Genomic DNA, 17,153 nt, shown 5'->3' with positions numbered 1-17,153 from the left:
TAATTTCATTAAAACAGGAACACAATAAGATATATTTGAAATAAATTAGTAAATAATATCTAAATATTAGTTTATTACATGTATTATAATTACTTTAAAGCCATATTAACATATCTAAATTCACACGCGTGCGGAAAAGTAAAAGCCGCGTGCGGAAAAGTAACACGCGTGCGGAAAAGTAACACGCGTGCGGAAAAGTGAAACTTTCTAAACTAAAATGCGTGCGCGAAAGTAGATATTTTTGCACGCTCGTAGAAAAAGTTTTTTTCAATCAATAAAAAACTGCATAAGAATAGTTATTTTCCTAACTAGTGCGGAAAGTGATACTTTCCCGCACGCGACTGCCGTTGACCCGAACGACGCGATAGCGGAGTTCGGGCAAGCAGTAGAGTGCGGGAAAGACACTTTCCGCATGAGTTAGGAACAATATGTTTTCTACGGCCGTATGTTTGAAAAAAAGTCACAACAAATAGAGTTATATCAATTTTTATTTACTAGTAAATACAACAAAGTATTTAGTGGAAAAAGAAGAACATCTATTTATTGCTTAGTAATATTAAAGATAAATGAGCAATTCGCAGCATTCTGCAAATTTATAACGGATGCAAGCTGATCTTTGAATTGGCACTGTGTATTCTTCCTCGACCTGTGCTCGCTGTGATCACCCGACGTAGATGTAGGTAGATGTTTCTAAAGAATCGATACTTAAAATGTTGTTACACACATCTCTTTTTTGCTTTTCAGAGTCTTCTAGGTAACCTTCGACTACAGAAGTTGTTTTCCAACCCCCTAGACGTTTTATATTTGTAATCGTTTCTCCAGAATCGGCTAGGAAGTTTGCTGATGAGCGTCTGTAGCTGTGTCCTGTGCAACGTTCAGGATTGGGTAGATTTTTCAATTTCAATTTCGGAGGGAATTTTTCCAAATGTGTTATTTCCTACACATTGCACTGTACATTTTCCTTTCTGGTATTTTATAAACAATCGCCGATGAGTTGTAGTTGAAGGTCGTAAACTGACGTATTATCTGTATAGCTTCAAAAACATTCCATTGTTTATTTCTTCTGAGACAAGAAATGATCTCGCAGAGTTGTTTTTCGAGTCCGGAATTTTGACGATTATTAGATTTCTTTTGTCTTCAGTATCGTCGAGAGTGATTTTCGTAAGTTCGGCTCTACGACAAGCCCCAGATAAACCAAAAATGGTAACTAATTTTATCATAAGATATATCTCGTTTGGTGCGTCTATTGGCTATATCTTCTTTACTAAAAATTTTTGCTTTTTGTGTTCGAAAACCAATATTTTGTTTTTTCAAAAAAGTTGTTAGTTTATAAAACTTACTCATATCAATATTGTGCTTTATTTTAATTAAACTTTTAATTATGGAATAGCGTGACCAGAGTGTGTTTGATTTAAGCACTTTGCTCAATTCTAAAAAGTATGCCAAAAATACTTCCTCTTTATAGCTCCTTACTTTCATGGATTCGCACCAGTTCACAAAATAGACAAATTGTTTTTGATACCTCTCTTTGGATTTGGCAGGCAACAAATTTAAATTTGCTTCCGCGGCAGCTATCAAGACAGTTTCCGAGATCTCTTCGTCCGATGAATCTATGTAAATTTTTAAAAATTGCAGCGAAACCATACAAATGCATACGTTGCTTGACAAAGTTGTCAAAATCAAACTTTCAATAAAATTGGTTACTATGACGACGATAATGGTTTCAATGACGACGATATTCAAAACCATTGTGATTGTCCACTGATTTGACTTATGAATATTATGTCAAAATAATTCTATTTCAAAGAATTTTCAGTAGTAATTGCACAAGAGCTCTGAAATTCTATATTAATTTCAGAGGTCGAGTGCAATTTGTTGCGATTATTTCATGAATAAAACTGTTCAAAACCAAAATTTTATTGTAATTTATTTATGTAAGTACCATTAAACACACAGTTTTTATAAATATTTGACGATTGAAAGTCATCACTTTTATAATTTTTAAAACATTAATTGTCATTAATGTCACTGAATGTATTTTTTCGTAGCAACGAAGGGCATCTGACGTAATATACTTAACGACGGGAGATTATAAAAAATTATCGATTTAATTCAGATTTCTGTAGCTTTCTATTGGTCAGAATCTCCTATGAATGAAATAATCGCGTTAATTTCATTAAAACATGAACACAATATATTTTATTGCCATATTACAAGGTATTCTACTTTCCCGCACTAGTGCGGGAAAATTTACTTTCCCGCACTAGTGCGGGAAAGTGCAACTTTCGGAAACAAAATGCGTGCGGGAAAGTGGCTGCTTAGGCACGGCCGTAGAAAAAAAGTTTTCTTCAATCTTACATGGGATCCCTCTCTCTTCAGTGGTATTTTGAAATGATTGACCATAGATCTGAAGATGGCTTTATAGGCCGAAAGCGCTCAGCTAGGAATTAAATATTTTACACACTTTAAAAGTACGCTTCTCTCCCTGTCATTCAGTATATTAGTCTTGTTCTTTCGTTTCCTATTTATTTTTTCTTTATTTCTATAAGGACACATGGATCTATCTTATTATTCCTTAGTTCTTCAAACACCTTCATTTCTTTCGTTTTCAGACCTTTAATGTTTCAAGTCGCCATTCTCATAATTTTTTCCGTTGCGTTCTTCGTACCGTATTTCCATCCAGATTATGATGCTTTTTGTAGAAGTTCCTAGCATATACCTAGTAAAGGAAGAGGGTTCGTTTACTCGCACTTTAGCCCACTGAGCTAATTAATCCACGCAATGGATTGCAACCAGATTTTTTTACTAGTGTATTTTGAAGTTAGGATCATTCAAGTGTGTCCAATATTTTCCTCTGGGGAGTTTTCATTTAAATTTTTTTAGGGGAACTGGACATAACCGAAGGCAGTATGAGAGTTCGAGGTCAAATATCCTATGCTTCTCAGGAGCCGTGGGTTTTTGCGTCCACTGTTCGTCAAAACATTCTTTTTGGTGAAGAATACGACAAAAAGAGATACCATGAAGTTATAGAAGCTTGCTCTTTAGAGAAAGATTTTGAGCAGTTCCCAAATGGAGATTTAACACTAGTAGGTAAGAAAGTAACCGAAATACTAATATACATATATTTTTATGTCATTTTTAAGAAAAAGTATATCAGAATTTTCGCCAACATTCAGTAAATGAATAAAGCGCCTTAAAAGAAGATAAACTCTTTAATATTTGTATATCATCCACTATCCTCCTGTTAAGAATATCTTGTTATATAGATGCGTATTTCTACGTAAAAATGTAAATATTAACAGGTTGACGGACAGTGCGTCAAATGTATAAGCAAGGAGAATAGGGAAATATGCAACGTCTATAGACGTTGTGTCACATTACTTCAATGGAAATTAGACGTCTATAGACGTTCTGTCCATCAACGTGTTAAAGACTATACATTTGTACTTTCTGTGGGTACATTTTTCCATAATTTTAATTCATAATGAGTATCTCTCTCTCTCTCTCTTCAATCCTGACCCTCCGGAGGGAGTGTAGTGGTCGACGTGATGTCGTGTATTGTCCGTCTCCAAAGATCTCTGTCTCTGGTCATTGCTTTTAACTCATGCATAGGTCTTTTGCATATTCCTGTAATCTGATCGATCCATCTTGTTGGGGATCTTCCTCGTGATCTTGAGCCTTCCACCTTTTCTTGTATAATGAGTCTTTCCATGTTTTCTGTGTTGGCTCTCATAACATGTCCAAAGTATTTTAATTGTTGGAGATGGACTTTACTGGAGAGCCGTTGGCTAACTTTTAGCTCTCTTAAAATCGAATTAGTTGTTCTATGGTCGGTCCAAGGAATTCGTAGCATTCGTCTCCAACAGAACATTTCAGTGGCGTCTATCGTTCTTCTTTCCGAATTTCTCAGGGTCCAAGATTCACATCCGTAAGGCAATATTGGTAATATTAAGCAGTTGATCAACCTCATCTTTAACGCTCTTGAAATTTGACAGTCCTTCCATATTGTGGTCATTTTTGCTGTGGCGACTTTTGCTAGATCACATCTACGTATTTCCTCCTGAGTATATAAATCGTTAAATAAATCTAAAGGTGCATGTAACTCTTGAGTACTGAGCATTTTTCTCTGAACGAGCAGAGCGCACTGTAACACATTGCTCTAGTCAGTATGTCAGTAATTTTTCGCGAGTAAAATTCTGCCGAAACGAACGAGCCGATAATTTTTGGAGAAGTGTTGATAACCGCTGAAACATCAAAAGCGAGCATTTGTGTTCGATGATGCTCAGTGGCTACTGGCGTATTCTAGATTCTCTGAAGAGAATATCTAGAACACTGAAATAAAATGAGCAGAACAGGGGAACGCCGAGAATAGAACGAACACTTTAAATATCTTGACAATTTACTTTTTTGTGCGCGCTCGGCTCGTTTGGTTTGTTTGGAAGAAAATGCTCTAGTCAGTACACACGTTAAGGGTGCAAAATTATTTTTGTAGAGCATGTAAGACATTTATTCAATACGATTACATTAATTTTAGGTGATAGGGGATCATCTTTGAGTGGCGGCCAAAAAGCTAGAATAAATTTAGCAAGAGCTGTGTATAGAGAAGCCGATGTATATCTCTTGGATGATCCGTTGTCAGCTGTGGACATACACGTTTCCAAACATCTATATGAAAAATGTATTAATGGATATTTGGCCAACAGAACGAGAATTTTAGTTACCCATCAAGTACACTATTTGAAAGATGCGGATAACATTATTATTTTAAATAATGTAAGTAATTTACAATAGTATTATATTATATTATTATAAACTGTATGGTAACTTTGTCCATTTTTGCATAATATTGTAACAAATCGTCTCACACTAGTAATTGGAGATTTCAATGCTAAACTGTGTATGAAACTAAACAAAGACGAAACTAAAATAGGAGATTTCGGATATGGCCAGAGAAATGGTAGAGGTGCTACTTTGATAAACTACCTAGAAGAAAAGCGTCTATACGCAATGAACTCCTTCTACAAAAAAAAGCCCCAAAGAAAATGGACATGAATCAGCCCTAATGGGCCCAATAAAAATGAGATCGACTACATACTGTCCATGGAACGATATATCATTAAAGATGTAACAGTTATTAACAAATTCACAACAGGTAGCGATCACAGGATGGTCAGAGCAAAAATTAGTATCGACGGTAACTATGAGATGAAAAGAAAAATAATAAAAAACTCGGATCTAGTAGATAGAAAGAAACTAAGGCAATATAAAGAGAAATACAAAGACCTGTTAAAAGAACAACTTACCGAAAAATTAGACAGTGATGATAAAGATATAGACGAAATAGACAACATATTTACAGCAACGATGGTTACATCAGGAAAAGAAATAGCAAAAAAGGATGTAAAAAAGGACAACTATGTATCAGAAGAAACAAAGAAGCTTATGGATAAAAGAAGAAAGCTGATCGAAGAAGGCAAAAGGAAATCTATAGAATATGTAGAAATCAACAAAACAATAAGCAAAATGATAAAAGAAACTAAGAGAAAAGAACAAGAAATAGAAATAGAAGAAGTAATACAGAACAACAAGAATATGAAATGCTTAAGACCGAAACTCGGCAGATTTGAAATAAACAAAATAAAGACGTAAACGGAGTAGAAACAAACATTAAAGACGACATCATAAATATAATCCATCATTTCTACTCAGAGTTATATAAAACAAAAAATGAACCATCAGAAGAAATTAAAACCCAATTTAAGTCGAAAATAAAAAATGTCAACTCAGAATTAGAGCCAGAAATAAGCAAATCAGAAATAAACAAGGTATTGAAAGAAATGAAAAACAATAAATCGCCTGGAAAAGACGGAATAACTGCAGATATGCTAAAATATGGTGGAAAAGTGGTAATTAATACTCTCCATTTCCTCTTTAACAAAATATTAAAAGAAAAAAGAATCCCAAACAACTGGAAGGAATCCGTAAGCATTATCCTACACAAGAAAGGGGACAAAGCAGATATAAAAAACTACCGTCCTATAACACTCCTCAATGAAATGTATAAACTCCTAACAAAAATTTTAACCAATAGATTGACGAAAAAATTCGACGGATACCAGTCGAAAGAACAAGCTGGTTTTAGAAAGGGATTTAGCACAAGTGACCATTTATTAAGTATGAAAATCCTTATAGAACGAGCAAATTAATACCACATCTCTCTATATATAGCGTTCATAAATTTTGACAGTGTCGAACATTGGGCAGTGAAAAGTTATTTGATTAACAGCAGAATTGACCACAGATATACAGACTTAATAGCCAATATATATACAGAAGCCACAACAACAATTAAAGTATACGAAGGAACACAATCAATTCAAATAAATAGAGGCGTAAGACAGGGTGACACAATATTACCGAAACTTTTCAATCAGGCTATGGAAGATATCTTTAAAAGATTAGAATGGGAAGAAAAAGGTATAACAATTTGTGGACAACGCTTGAACCACCTAAGATACGACGATGACATCGTATTGATAACCGATAAAAAAGGAGAATTGTTTGAAATGATGAAAGACCTGGACATAGAAGTCGGAAAGATAGGTCTTAAATGAATTAGAGCAAGACCAAATCATAACAAATACAGATGAGGACATCACAATGAGGATAGGACAAGATGAAATAGAACAAGTTCACGATTATATACATATCTGGGCCAAATTATAAAACTTAACAAGGAAAACCAAACAGCAGAGATCAAAAGTTGAGTCAGACTGACCCATGCCATGGCATTTGGAAAATTAAGCAACATCCTTAAAAACAAAAGATATCCACAACATCTTAAGACCAAGGTATACAATCAATGCGTACTCCCTGTTCTCACTTACGGTTCCCAAACGTGGACGTTTACGAAAGCAAACACGGACAAGATCATAAAAACGCAAAGAGCAATAGAAAAGCAAATGTTGCACATAAGACTAATGGATAAAAAGAGAAACGAGTGGATAAGAGAGAAAACCAAAATTAGGGATGTTAGACAAGAAGTTGCAAAGTTGAAATGGAGATAAGACAAAATATATATAAGACAAAAAGAAGACCGATGGAACAAAATTCTTATAAATTGAAGACCGGGGGAATGTAAACAAAGCAGAGGAAGGCCACAAATGAGATGGGCAGATGATATCAACAAGCACGTGGGCTCTAGGTGGATAACTGTAGCGACAGACAGAAAAGAATGGAAAAGGATTGGGGAGGCCTATGTCCAAAGATGGACCGATGAAGGCTAATAAGATAGATATATAGTCTAAGAGCTAGTGAACCCTTCGACTAACGGTCGTCCTGTAAGGCTAGAAATTTTTCTAGTGATAATTCATAGCACACCAAGGCTAAAAACCATGACCTAGCAGGCCTCAGCGGTGCACGTGTATCTACCAGGTGAATCGAAAAGTGCAAATTTAGGGGGTAAAATAAATTTTCTCCTGTAAGGTTTAAATTTAAGTATGTGTTTGAGTAAGTCATTTAAAAGAAATGTGTACAATGACAGGCGATTCTGAAGAGCATAAGACCTTGCCAGGCGAGGGGAAAGATTAGGGGTTTTTCCTAAATTTATTTGTTTTGCATCGAACAATTTTTTTTAAGTTTTTTGAATGATTTCAAACAGAAAAGGTCTTTAGTGATTTTTCTCTTAAGTTAATAGTTTTTGTTATATAAGCAATTGAAAACTTTGAAAATTGCGAAATCGACAATTTTTAACCCTAAATCGGACATTTATCTAAAAATTTCAAAGTTGCCAAGGTAGGTAGATATTCTTTAAACATTGATTGATGAAATCCCAAAGAGTTTTTTGCAATACAACATCGGAAACCCCTTTGTTTTTTAATTGCTAATCAAACGGACGCGACACTGTAGTATAAGTGAGGACGTTTGAGTTGGCATAAATTCATTATCTCGAGAATGGGCAAATTTCAAGAGCAATCCTCAGACAGGTCGATTTTTATTTTTAAATTAGGACTTTTTGGCATATATATAATACTAGTGACGTCATCCATCTGAGCGTGATGACGTAATCGATGATTTCGATGAATCGATGATGAGCGTAAGACCCGATTGATTTTCTAGCAATTGTTTTTGTTCAATATCTACGCCATTTTCAACTAAAATTGTCCCAAATATGATTTCGTACAATTTCTTTTTAACAATTTTTTTCATGCGGTTGATATTTTCCGAGTTAAGTGGGAAAATAGTAAAAAGTGGTGGGAGGAGCATAATTACTAAATTGAATATTGTTTCTGAGCTGCCCCAAATTCTATAATTCTATCCTTTAGGGGAGATCAATAGTAGTGTTAATTTAAAATCTCGACTGAATTCCGCCGTTGCATTAGGCACCATATTGATTTTAATGGAGAACCGTTGTTGCTTAATATCTCTGCCATTTTCAACTTCTCGACAAAAATGATCGGAACTAAAATTGTTGGAGATGCAATTTCCTATAATTTCTTTTCCACAATTTTTTTATGCGATTAATATTCTCCGAGTTAAGGGGGAAAATAGTGGAAGCGGAGGGGAAGCATAATTATTGAATTGTCTCATTTATTATTAACTTTACGACATAATTGTACATAAACAAAAATAAAGAGAATTATATTTTAAACAATTTTTGAAACTTCCAATGAAACACCAACCAAACTAAGTACATAAAGACATAAAATAATAACTCATATGCATTAAGTTCATTTAGTTTTATAACTAGCGTGTTTGATTGGTTGAATTTGTCTGTCGATAATTAAGTTTCATGTCAGCTAACATAAAATATTTTAATATTTTAACATTTTTTTTTAATTTTGGACCCTGTTAGGGGGAATTTTCCCATCCCCCTCGTAGACGCGCCACTGGTTCTCTCGAAAAATTCTAATAAATCGTAATTGCAACAATTTCAGTTCTTACACTTTTTGTCGAAAAGTTGAAAATGGCGGAGATATTGTATAAAATCAATCAGGTCTTACGCTCGCGTCTTACGCTCGCGCCTTAATAAATCAATAATTATGCTTTAACTGTCACAATTTTTCCCCATAACTCCGAAAATATCGACCGCAGGAAAAAAATTATAATAAACAAAATTTTAGAAAATCGCATTTTCAACAATTTCAGTTTCTACACTTTTTGTCGAAAAGTTGAAAATGGCGGAGATTGAACAAAAACGGTTCTCGTTTAAAATCAAGATGGCGACTAACGCAACGGTCAAATTCAGTCGAGATTTTAAATCTATACTACTATTGACCCCCTCTAAAGATTAGAAAAATAAAATTTGGGGCAGCTCGTAATGCAAGATCAAATGCTATCCCGACTGGGCTAATAGAACCATATCCTGCTTACTTAGGTTACTCTGGAGCAGGGTTTTCAAGCATCTAAGAGTTGTCCATGTACCTCAGAAGAAAGTCCGTCGTGTGTCCATTCAACGTATTTTGAGCCTTTAAAGCTTCAATACAGATCTAAAAATTCACTGGCCTGGTCTGACTGGTCTCACAAAAAAAGAATATTAAGTGAAATTTTTAGTTAACACGTACCAAGAATTACTACTCAACAAAATTAATTATTTTAGGGACGCATAGAAGATGAAGGAACCTTCAATTTTTTGGCAAACAGTGACAATGTTTATGCAAAACTTTTAACTGCTGAGCCAGAAAATGTAGAAGAAAAGAAACAAGATAGATCTAAATATAATAGGCAACTCTCAATAAGAGTAAGTGTACCACATAATTGATTTAAATTGTAAGAGTAATACATTTATACGTAGTTTTTTCAAATTACAAAAATATTAAAAATATTAAAAGATAAAGTTTTTCAATCCTACTAGCAACATTAATAATATTGAAAATATTAAAAATATTACTAAAAGATTTTTAAATTGAAAAACTTATTGGTACATTTTCCTGGTGATACCTCCAAGGCTTCTACAGTTTGCAAGTCAAATGGATGTTGCAGTGAAGACAAAGGGAAGGAATTCTACACTATGCAATTCACATCCCCGTCTGCAGCTTGGTAAAGTTCCAACAGAAAATGCACCTAGTTACTCTACGGAGTAATACGACTATAAAATAAAAATGTATACCATTTTTATTCAGTTGCAATGCGAAGGCAAAACAGTCTTACTTTTCAATTAGAATACGGAGTGCAATCCAGCCCTCTGAATCGCGATTTTCGATTCTTATTGGAATCTCATCGGAGAGAGCGCAGGTTTGTTCTCCATATCCTAACTAACCAGCACCGAGAGCTTTTCCCACACATTGCAACTGAAACAAATAGGCTAGGTGACTAGCGTCATCTGGCAATTGAAAGATGAAGTTTTTCAATCATTTTCCGTTGGAACTTTACCAAGCTGCAGACGGGGATGTGAATTGCATAGTGTAGAATTCCTTCCCTTTGTCTTCACTGCAGCATCCATTTGGCTTGCAAATTGTAGAAGCCTGGGAGGTGTCACCAGAAAAACGTACCAATAAGTTTTTGAATTTAAAAATCTTTTAGTAATATTTTTAATATTTTCAATACTATTAATGTTGCTATTAGGATTGAAAACTTCATCTTTCAATTGCCAGATGACGCTAGTCACCTAGCCTATTTGTTTCAGTTACAATGTGTGGGAAAAGCTCTCGGTGCTGGTCAGTTAGGATATGGAGAACAAACCTGCGCTCTCTCAGATGAGATTCCAATAAGAATCGAAAATCGCGATTCAGAGGGCCGGATTGCACTCCGTATTCTAATTGAAAAGTAAGATTGTTTTGCCTTCGCATTGCAACTGAATAAAAATGGTATACTTTATGTATACATTATGTATATAAACATGGTATATTTTATATTAAAAATATTAGTTAAAGTAAAATATTATTTTCCCTGGTAAAAAAATTATAAAATTAGTTTCTGCAGTGTTCTCTGATATTAAAGTTATTGATATTACATCTCATAAACATAAAAAATTACCTTCACCAATAATTTTGCTTCTAGAGTCGAAAAGATTCACTGGCAAGTATAGTCAGTGAATTAAGCATTGCGGATACTCTCATATCGAATGATATCGACTTTGAAGAAGAAGAAGCTGAAAAGCAACTCGAATTTGATGTCAAAGACCTTCAGGAACAATCATCAAAAGGAAAAGTGGGCGGTTCTCTGTTGTTTAAATATATGTTGGCAGGTTCTAATTCATTTGCTGTTTTAATATGCGTTATATTGTATCTAGGTAAGAAATAATAACTTTTATTTTTACTTTTTTTTTCATTTTATTAACGCATCTACCACGCAGGGTCATTAGCGTATTTAGATTACTGTTACAGTCGATATAAATAATATACATAAGTTTACAATATGTGTATTACAATGTGTGTATGATCAAATGAAGTAGTTGGTAGTTTTTAAGTTAAGAAAGTATTTTGCGTAGGTATCTATGTTTTCTTCTAGGGCGTCATTTTTTAGGTAGTTGGGTATATTATATTTCCGTCGTTCACTGTTCACTGTTTTACCGTTAGAACACTGTTGCACACTTCACAAACTAGTCTGTTTTTGCGTTGCTTTCTTCTGTCTTTTATTTCTCTATCTTCATTTTTGACTTATCGGTGTATATGTTGTAGGTATTTGTTGATATATTAATAAGTTTCGGTAGATGTGTCGCTATCTAAGGCTGTTTCTAGGTTGCTCTGTTTAAATATTTTATTTTTTATTCGAGCGCATTTGACTTTAATTTCTCGGTCCTTCAGGTAAGGATATATTTTATTCAATAGATCGGCGATCTCTGTTGTTTTTCCTGCAAACGTTTTGGCGATACTCAATGGATCTGGTGAGCCATCACAGTTTTCAATAAAATCTATCACCTGTTCGAAAGTTAGAAGGTAGTTAGAATTTGGGTTATCATATAATCTTTTTTATTGTAACTTAGCATTTCTTCTATTGTTTTTTTTTTGTTTTGATATTCTGATCTGATTTGACTTTCTTCTCTTTATTTTTTGGTGTTATGAAAGTATGTTCCTCTGTAGGTGTAGTAGCCGATGGAGAGGTTTGGGATATTGTGCGTTTGGTTTGTTTTCTGCCTGCGTTTGTATGCATTGCCTCATTTTCTAGATCAATTTTTAGGTCGTTTGTTGCTTGTGACTCTTCTTTGGTTGGGTGTATTTGTGGATCTTGTTTTGTAGTTAGTGGTTGGATTTTTTGTTCAATATTACTTTCTTCTTTTGATTGTTGTTGGAAATTATTTTTTTTAGAATTGGTAAATGGTTTGAAAAAAGGGTATTTGATGTTGAATTATCTGCTGTAGTCGAAGTAAACATTGGGCAGTTTTTTGTTAAGTGGTTGGTTTGCTTACATGTTTCGCAAGCTTGGTTATCTAATGGTAGGTAAATCCCGTATGATGTTTCCTCATGTGTGGAAAGGAATGAATTTGGTAGTGTCTGTTTATTTAGGGACAGACACTGGACAGACACTGATTGAGGGACAGACACTGGAAAATACTAATCTGGACACTGGACAATACTAATATTTTGGAAGGAAAACAATGCATTTACGGTTAAAATTAATTCTAATTTTTTCTTAAAATACATTAGTTATAAATTTTGTTTGCAGTATTTCAAGTTGAATACACCAATTTGAGAATATACCAAACAACAACCTATTTTCACCTACCATATCTTTTTTGTATTATAACTAGAAAATTTGTGAAGGCAAGTGTCTCTTTGTTTTTTTTTATAACCTACAAAAATGTTTAATATAGTTTTTTTAGTTAGATGCATAGTTTTTAAGGTATTCGCAAAAAACCGTTCGAAAAGGTATTATATTTCAATCAACATCATTCTCTTTGCCTTATCCCTATGCGGGGTCGGCTTCCCTAATTTCTCCACATAATTCTATCTTGGGTCATATCAATGTTAATCCCCTTTACCAACATGTCCTGCCTTATCGTCTCCCCCCAGTTCTTCTTTGGTCTTCCTCTCCTACTCCTTCCAGGAATCTGCACTTCAGCTATTCTTCGTATTGGGTGATTAACGTCTCGAAGTTGAACATGACCAAACCATCTTAACCTATGCTCTCTCATTTTGGCATTAATTCGTGCCACAACTAGACTTCCCCTAATATACTCATTTCTAATTTTATCCGTCTTTGTCACTCCACTCATCCATCTAAGCATTCTCATTTCCGCCACATGCATTCGTTGTCCCTCTTTCTTTTTCACTTCCCAACATTCAGTTCCGTACATCATAGCCGGTCTTATGGCTGTTTTATAGAATTTTCCCTTCAGCTCCATTGGAATTTTTCTGTCACACCACTCGCTTCTTTCCACTTCATCCATCGAGCCCTAATTCTACTGCATGCATCTCCATCTATTTCTCCATTACTCTGTAATACCGATCCTAGGTACTTAAAACTATTGCTTTTCGCAATCATTTCACCATCCAAAGATACCATTTTATTTGTAGTAGCTCCATCTTTAAATGAACATTCCAAATACTCTGTTCTTGTCCTACTAAGTTTTAAACCTTTTTCCTCCAGAGCTTGTCTCCACTGTTCCAGGTTTTGTTCCAAGTCGTTACTCCCTCATACATATCCCTCACAATCTTTACATATTCACCAGGGACTCCTTTCTTATTGAGTGCCCACCACAGAATCTCTCGAGGAACTCTATCATATGCTTTCTCAAGATCAATGAATACCATATAAGCGTTTGTTTCTTTACTCCTTTATTTTTCCATCAACTGCCTTATAATGAAAATTGCATCTGTTGTTGATCTACCCTTCTTCTTCTTCAAGTGCCGTCTCCTAATCGGAGGTTGGATATCATCATCACTATCTTTACTCTATCCACCGCTGCTCTAAAGAGTTCTATAGAACTGCATCTAAACCAGTCCCTTAAATTCTTTAACCATGACACTCTCCTTCTTCCTATACTCCTTCCGCCTCTTATCTTTCCCTGTATTATCAGTCTTAGCATTTCATATCGCGGTCCCCTCATTACGTGTCCCAGATATTGCAACTTTCTTATTTTTATTGTGTTTATTATTTCGCATTCTTTACCCATTTCTCGCAGTACTTCCGTGTTCGTTTTCCTCTGTGTCCATGCTATTCTAAGCATTCTTCTGTAACACCACATTTCAAATGACTGTAGCTTATTTATGTGTTCTTGCTTTAATGTCCAGCTTTCAAGTCCATATTGTAGTATCGAGAACACGTAGCATCTCAAAGCTCTTGCTCTCAGTTCTAAGCTAAGGTCTTTGTTGCAGAGAACTGTTTTCATTTTTACAAACGCATTTCTTGCTATTTCTATCCTGGTCCTTATTTCTGTTGTTTGATCATTTTTCTCTGAAATCCAGGTTCCTAGGTATTTGTATTTATCAACCCTTTCTATCGGTACATTTCCCAAATGTATGCTTGTTTGTATGTTTGTTTTCTTAGTTATTATCATGTATTTGGTCTTTTTTATATTCATTTTTAGTCCATATTCTTTACAGAAATTGTTTGTTTTGTTCAGTAGTAGTTGGAGTTGTTCAGCAGAGCTTGCTATAATCACGGTGTCATCTGCATATCTTATGTTGTTAATAGATCTTCCGTTAATTATTATTCCTTCACTTTGAGATAGCAATGCTTCTTCAAAAATGGCTTCACTATATGGATTAAAGAGTAATGGAGACATAATACATCCCTGCCGAACTCCTCTCCTGATTTCAATTTCTGGACTGGGTTCGTTATCTATTACAATTTGTGCTCTTTGATTCCAGTAAAGGTTTGTTATTATTTGTAAGTCCCTTTTGTCTATGTTTTTTGTCTATAGAATTTGGACTAATTTTTCATGTCTTACTTTGTCAAAAGCCTTCTCAAAATCAACGTAACAAACATGCACATCCACATTCATGTCCATGTATCTTTGAGCTAACACATTAAAAGCAAATAACGCCTCTCTGGTTCCTAGTCCGTTTCTGAACCCAAACTGACTATCATCTATTCCTTCTTCTAGTTTTTTGTTTATACGACCATGTATTATTTTCAAGAATAATTTGAGAATGTGACTTATTAATGATATTGTTCTGTATTCCCTGCAATCTTTAGCGTTTGTATTTTTAGGGATAGCACAAAAGGTTGAGAGTAACCATTGTTTTGGTATGTTTCCTGTTTTGTACACTGTGTTAAACAAGTCTACGATAATGTCTAAGGTTTCATCATTTATACATTTTAAGCTTTCTACTGGGATTTGGTCTGGACCTACTGCTTTACCATTTTTGCTGTTTTTTAATGCCGATTTAATTTCTTCTTTTAATATCTTCAAAACCGTATCATCTTCTACTTCGACTTCCATCTGCTCTGTTCTATTGTCTGAACAATTCATTTATGTATTCTGTCCATCTCTTTAATTTTTCGTTAGTACTCAACACAAGTTTCCCATCTGTATCTTTTAGTATTCCCGGTTTTCTTTTTCTGTTGATCTGCGTTAATTCCTTAATTTTTTTATGTGTGTTAAAATTATCATGTCTTTTCTGGTGTTCTTCTATTTCTGCGCATTGTTGTTTTAACCACTGTTCTTTAGCCTGTTTAATTTTGGATTTTATTTGTTTATCCACATTTTTGTACATGTGATTATCTTTGTTTTTATGCTGACGTCTTTCTTCCATTAAATCTAAGATTTCCTCCGTCATCCATTGTTTCTTTTTGTATCTGGTTGGTGTAAGAATTTCTTTTTGACATTTATCTATTTCTGTCTTTATTAATAACCATTTTGTCTCTGTTTCATTATTTTGCTGGATTTGTTCTTTAACATTCATTAAAAGGTTATTAATTTCATCTGTCAGGCGTTGTTTTATGAGTGGGTTTCTTAGTTTACTTGTATCGATTTTTACATCTGTTGTTCTGCGTTTTATTATTTTCATTTTGAGCCTAATTTTGGTCACTACTGTGACCAAATCGATACATAATCTATTTGGTTTCTTACAATTCTCCCTTCTTGATCTGCTGGTGACTTCCAGGTATATAGTCTTCTCTTTGGCATTTTAAACAATGTATTAGTTATGACAAAATTATTGTTTTGGCAAAATTCGATAAGCCTGTCACCTCTTTCGTTTCTGTTGCCCAGACCATATCCTCCTGTACATTCTTCTACTTTTTCGTCTCCAACCTTTGCGTTAAAATCTCCCATTATAATTGTAACATCCTGCGTTTTAATGGATTTTAAAATATTGTCTAGGTCTTCGTAGAAAGTTTCAATATCGCTCTCTGGTTTGTCCGCAGTCGGAGCATAAACTTGTATTATGTTTAATTTGGGTTTATTCTGATTTAATTGTAAGAGGATAATTCTGTTGGAGTATGGAATGAAATTTACTACAGCTTTATCCATGTGTTTGTTTAGTATTATCCCGACACCATATCTGTGTGAACCGTCTTGACTTCCTGAATAGTATATTGTTTTATTGTTGATTTTCATCTTTTCTGAGTCGGGCCATTGGACATCGCTGATTCCTAAAATGTCTACATTCAGCCTTTCCATTTCATTAACGGCATTATGTACTTTTCCAGCTTGATGTAGACTTCTAACATTCCACGTCGCTACTTTGCAAGGTTTTCGCATGTTGACGACCGGGGAGGCCTTGCAGTCTGGTGAGTTTCCTCCTCTGCCGGATCTTGTTTTCCGAGTTTCATGATCAGTAGAGTGTTTGGTTATGTTGTTAGTCATGATGATTAACTAGGGATGCTCTATGAGCCTTTAATGCATTGGTTTCCCGTTGCCTTATGCATCTCCACGCCGTTGACCATGCCTGGTTCGTCCGCCTTTAGAAATGATTTCTCATTTCTAAGACAAGAAGGTGCCCTTCCACTTACCGACTCTTCCACCCGAAGCTGTTGGTCAGTAAGTGAGGGATTGCTTATACCGGCAATCACTCGGACGTCAGCGCCTCGTTTGTTATCTAGCAGGATGTACCGGATGATCATGATCGAGATCATCTCACGGGCAGGTGAGGTTGACATTTGAATAGGAGAGGCTATGTATTGCGCATCACTATCCCTTACATCCCTGCATAAAGCCAAATTGATTCTCGGATATTTCGGTCTCTTCACGTATCCGTCTATCAATTACTCTTTCCCATATTTTCATGGTGTGGCTAAGCAGTTTTATAGCCCTGTAGTTTGTACAC

The 17,153-nt window shown here is 34.8% G+C and overlaps 1 protein-coding gene across 5 annotated transcripts in view; it reads left to right on the top strand.

Annotated features, from left to right (window-relative positions):
- Nucleotides 1-17,153, top strand: part of LOC114329889 (ATP-binding cassette sub-family C member 4) — a 135,088-nt gene that overhangs the window by 92,505 nt on the left and 25,430 nt on the right. For all 5 annotated transcript variants that reach the window (XM_028279150.2, XM_050655873.1, XM_028279147.2 and 2 more), the window contains exons 8-11: nucleotides 2,884-3,090; nucleotides 4,535-4,773; nucleotides 9,599-9,739; nucleotides 10,999-11,230. In XM_028279150.2, the coding sequence (XP_028134951.1) occupies nucleotides 2,884-3,090; nucleotides 4,535-4,773; nucleotides 9,599-9,739; nucleotides 10,999-11,230 (819 nt within the window). The remainder of the gene's footprint in view (nucleotides 1-2,883; nucleotides 3,091-4,534; nucleotides 4,774-9,598; nucleotides 9,740-10,998; nucleotides 11,231-17,153) is intronic.

This window comes from Diabrotica virgifera, chromosome 7, assembly GCF_917563875.1.
Source record: "Diabrotica virgifera virgifera chromosome 7, PGI_DIABVI_V3a".
Taxonomy (NCBI): domain Eukaryota; kingdom Metazoa; phylum Arthropoda; class Insecta; order Coleoptera; family Chrysomelidae; genus Diabrotica; species Diabrotica virgifera.
Note: the sequence above shows the minus strand (reverse complement) of the source record. Positions and strands in the feature narration are given on the sequence as shown.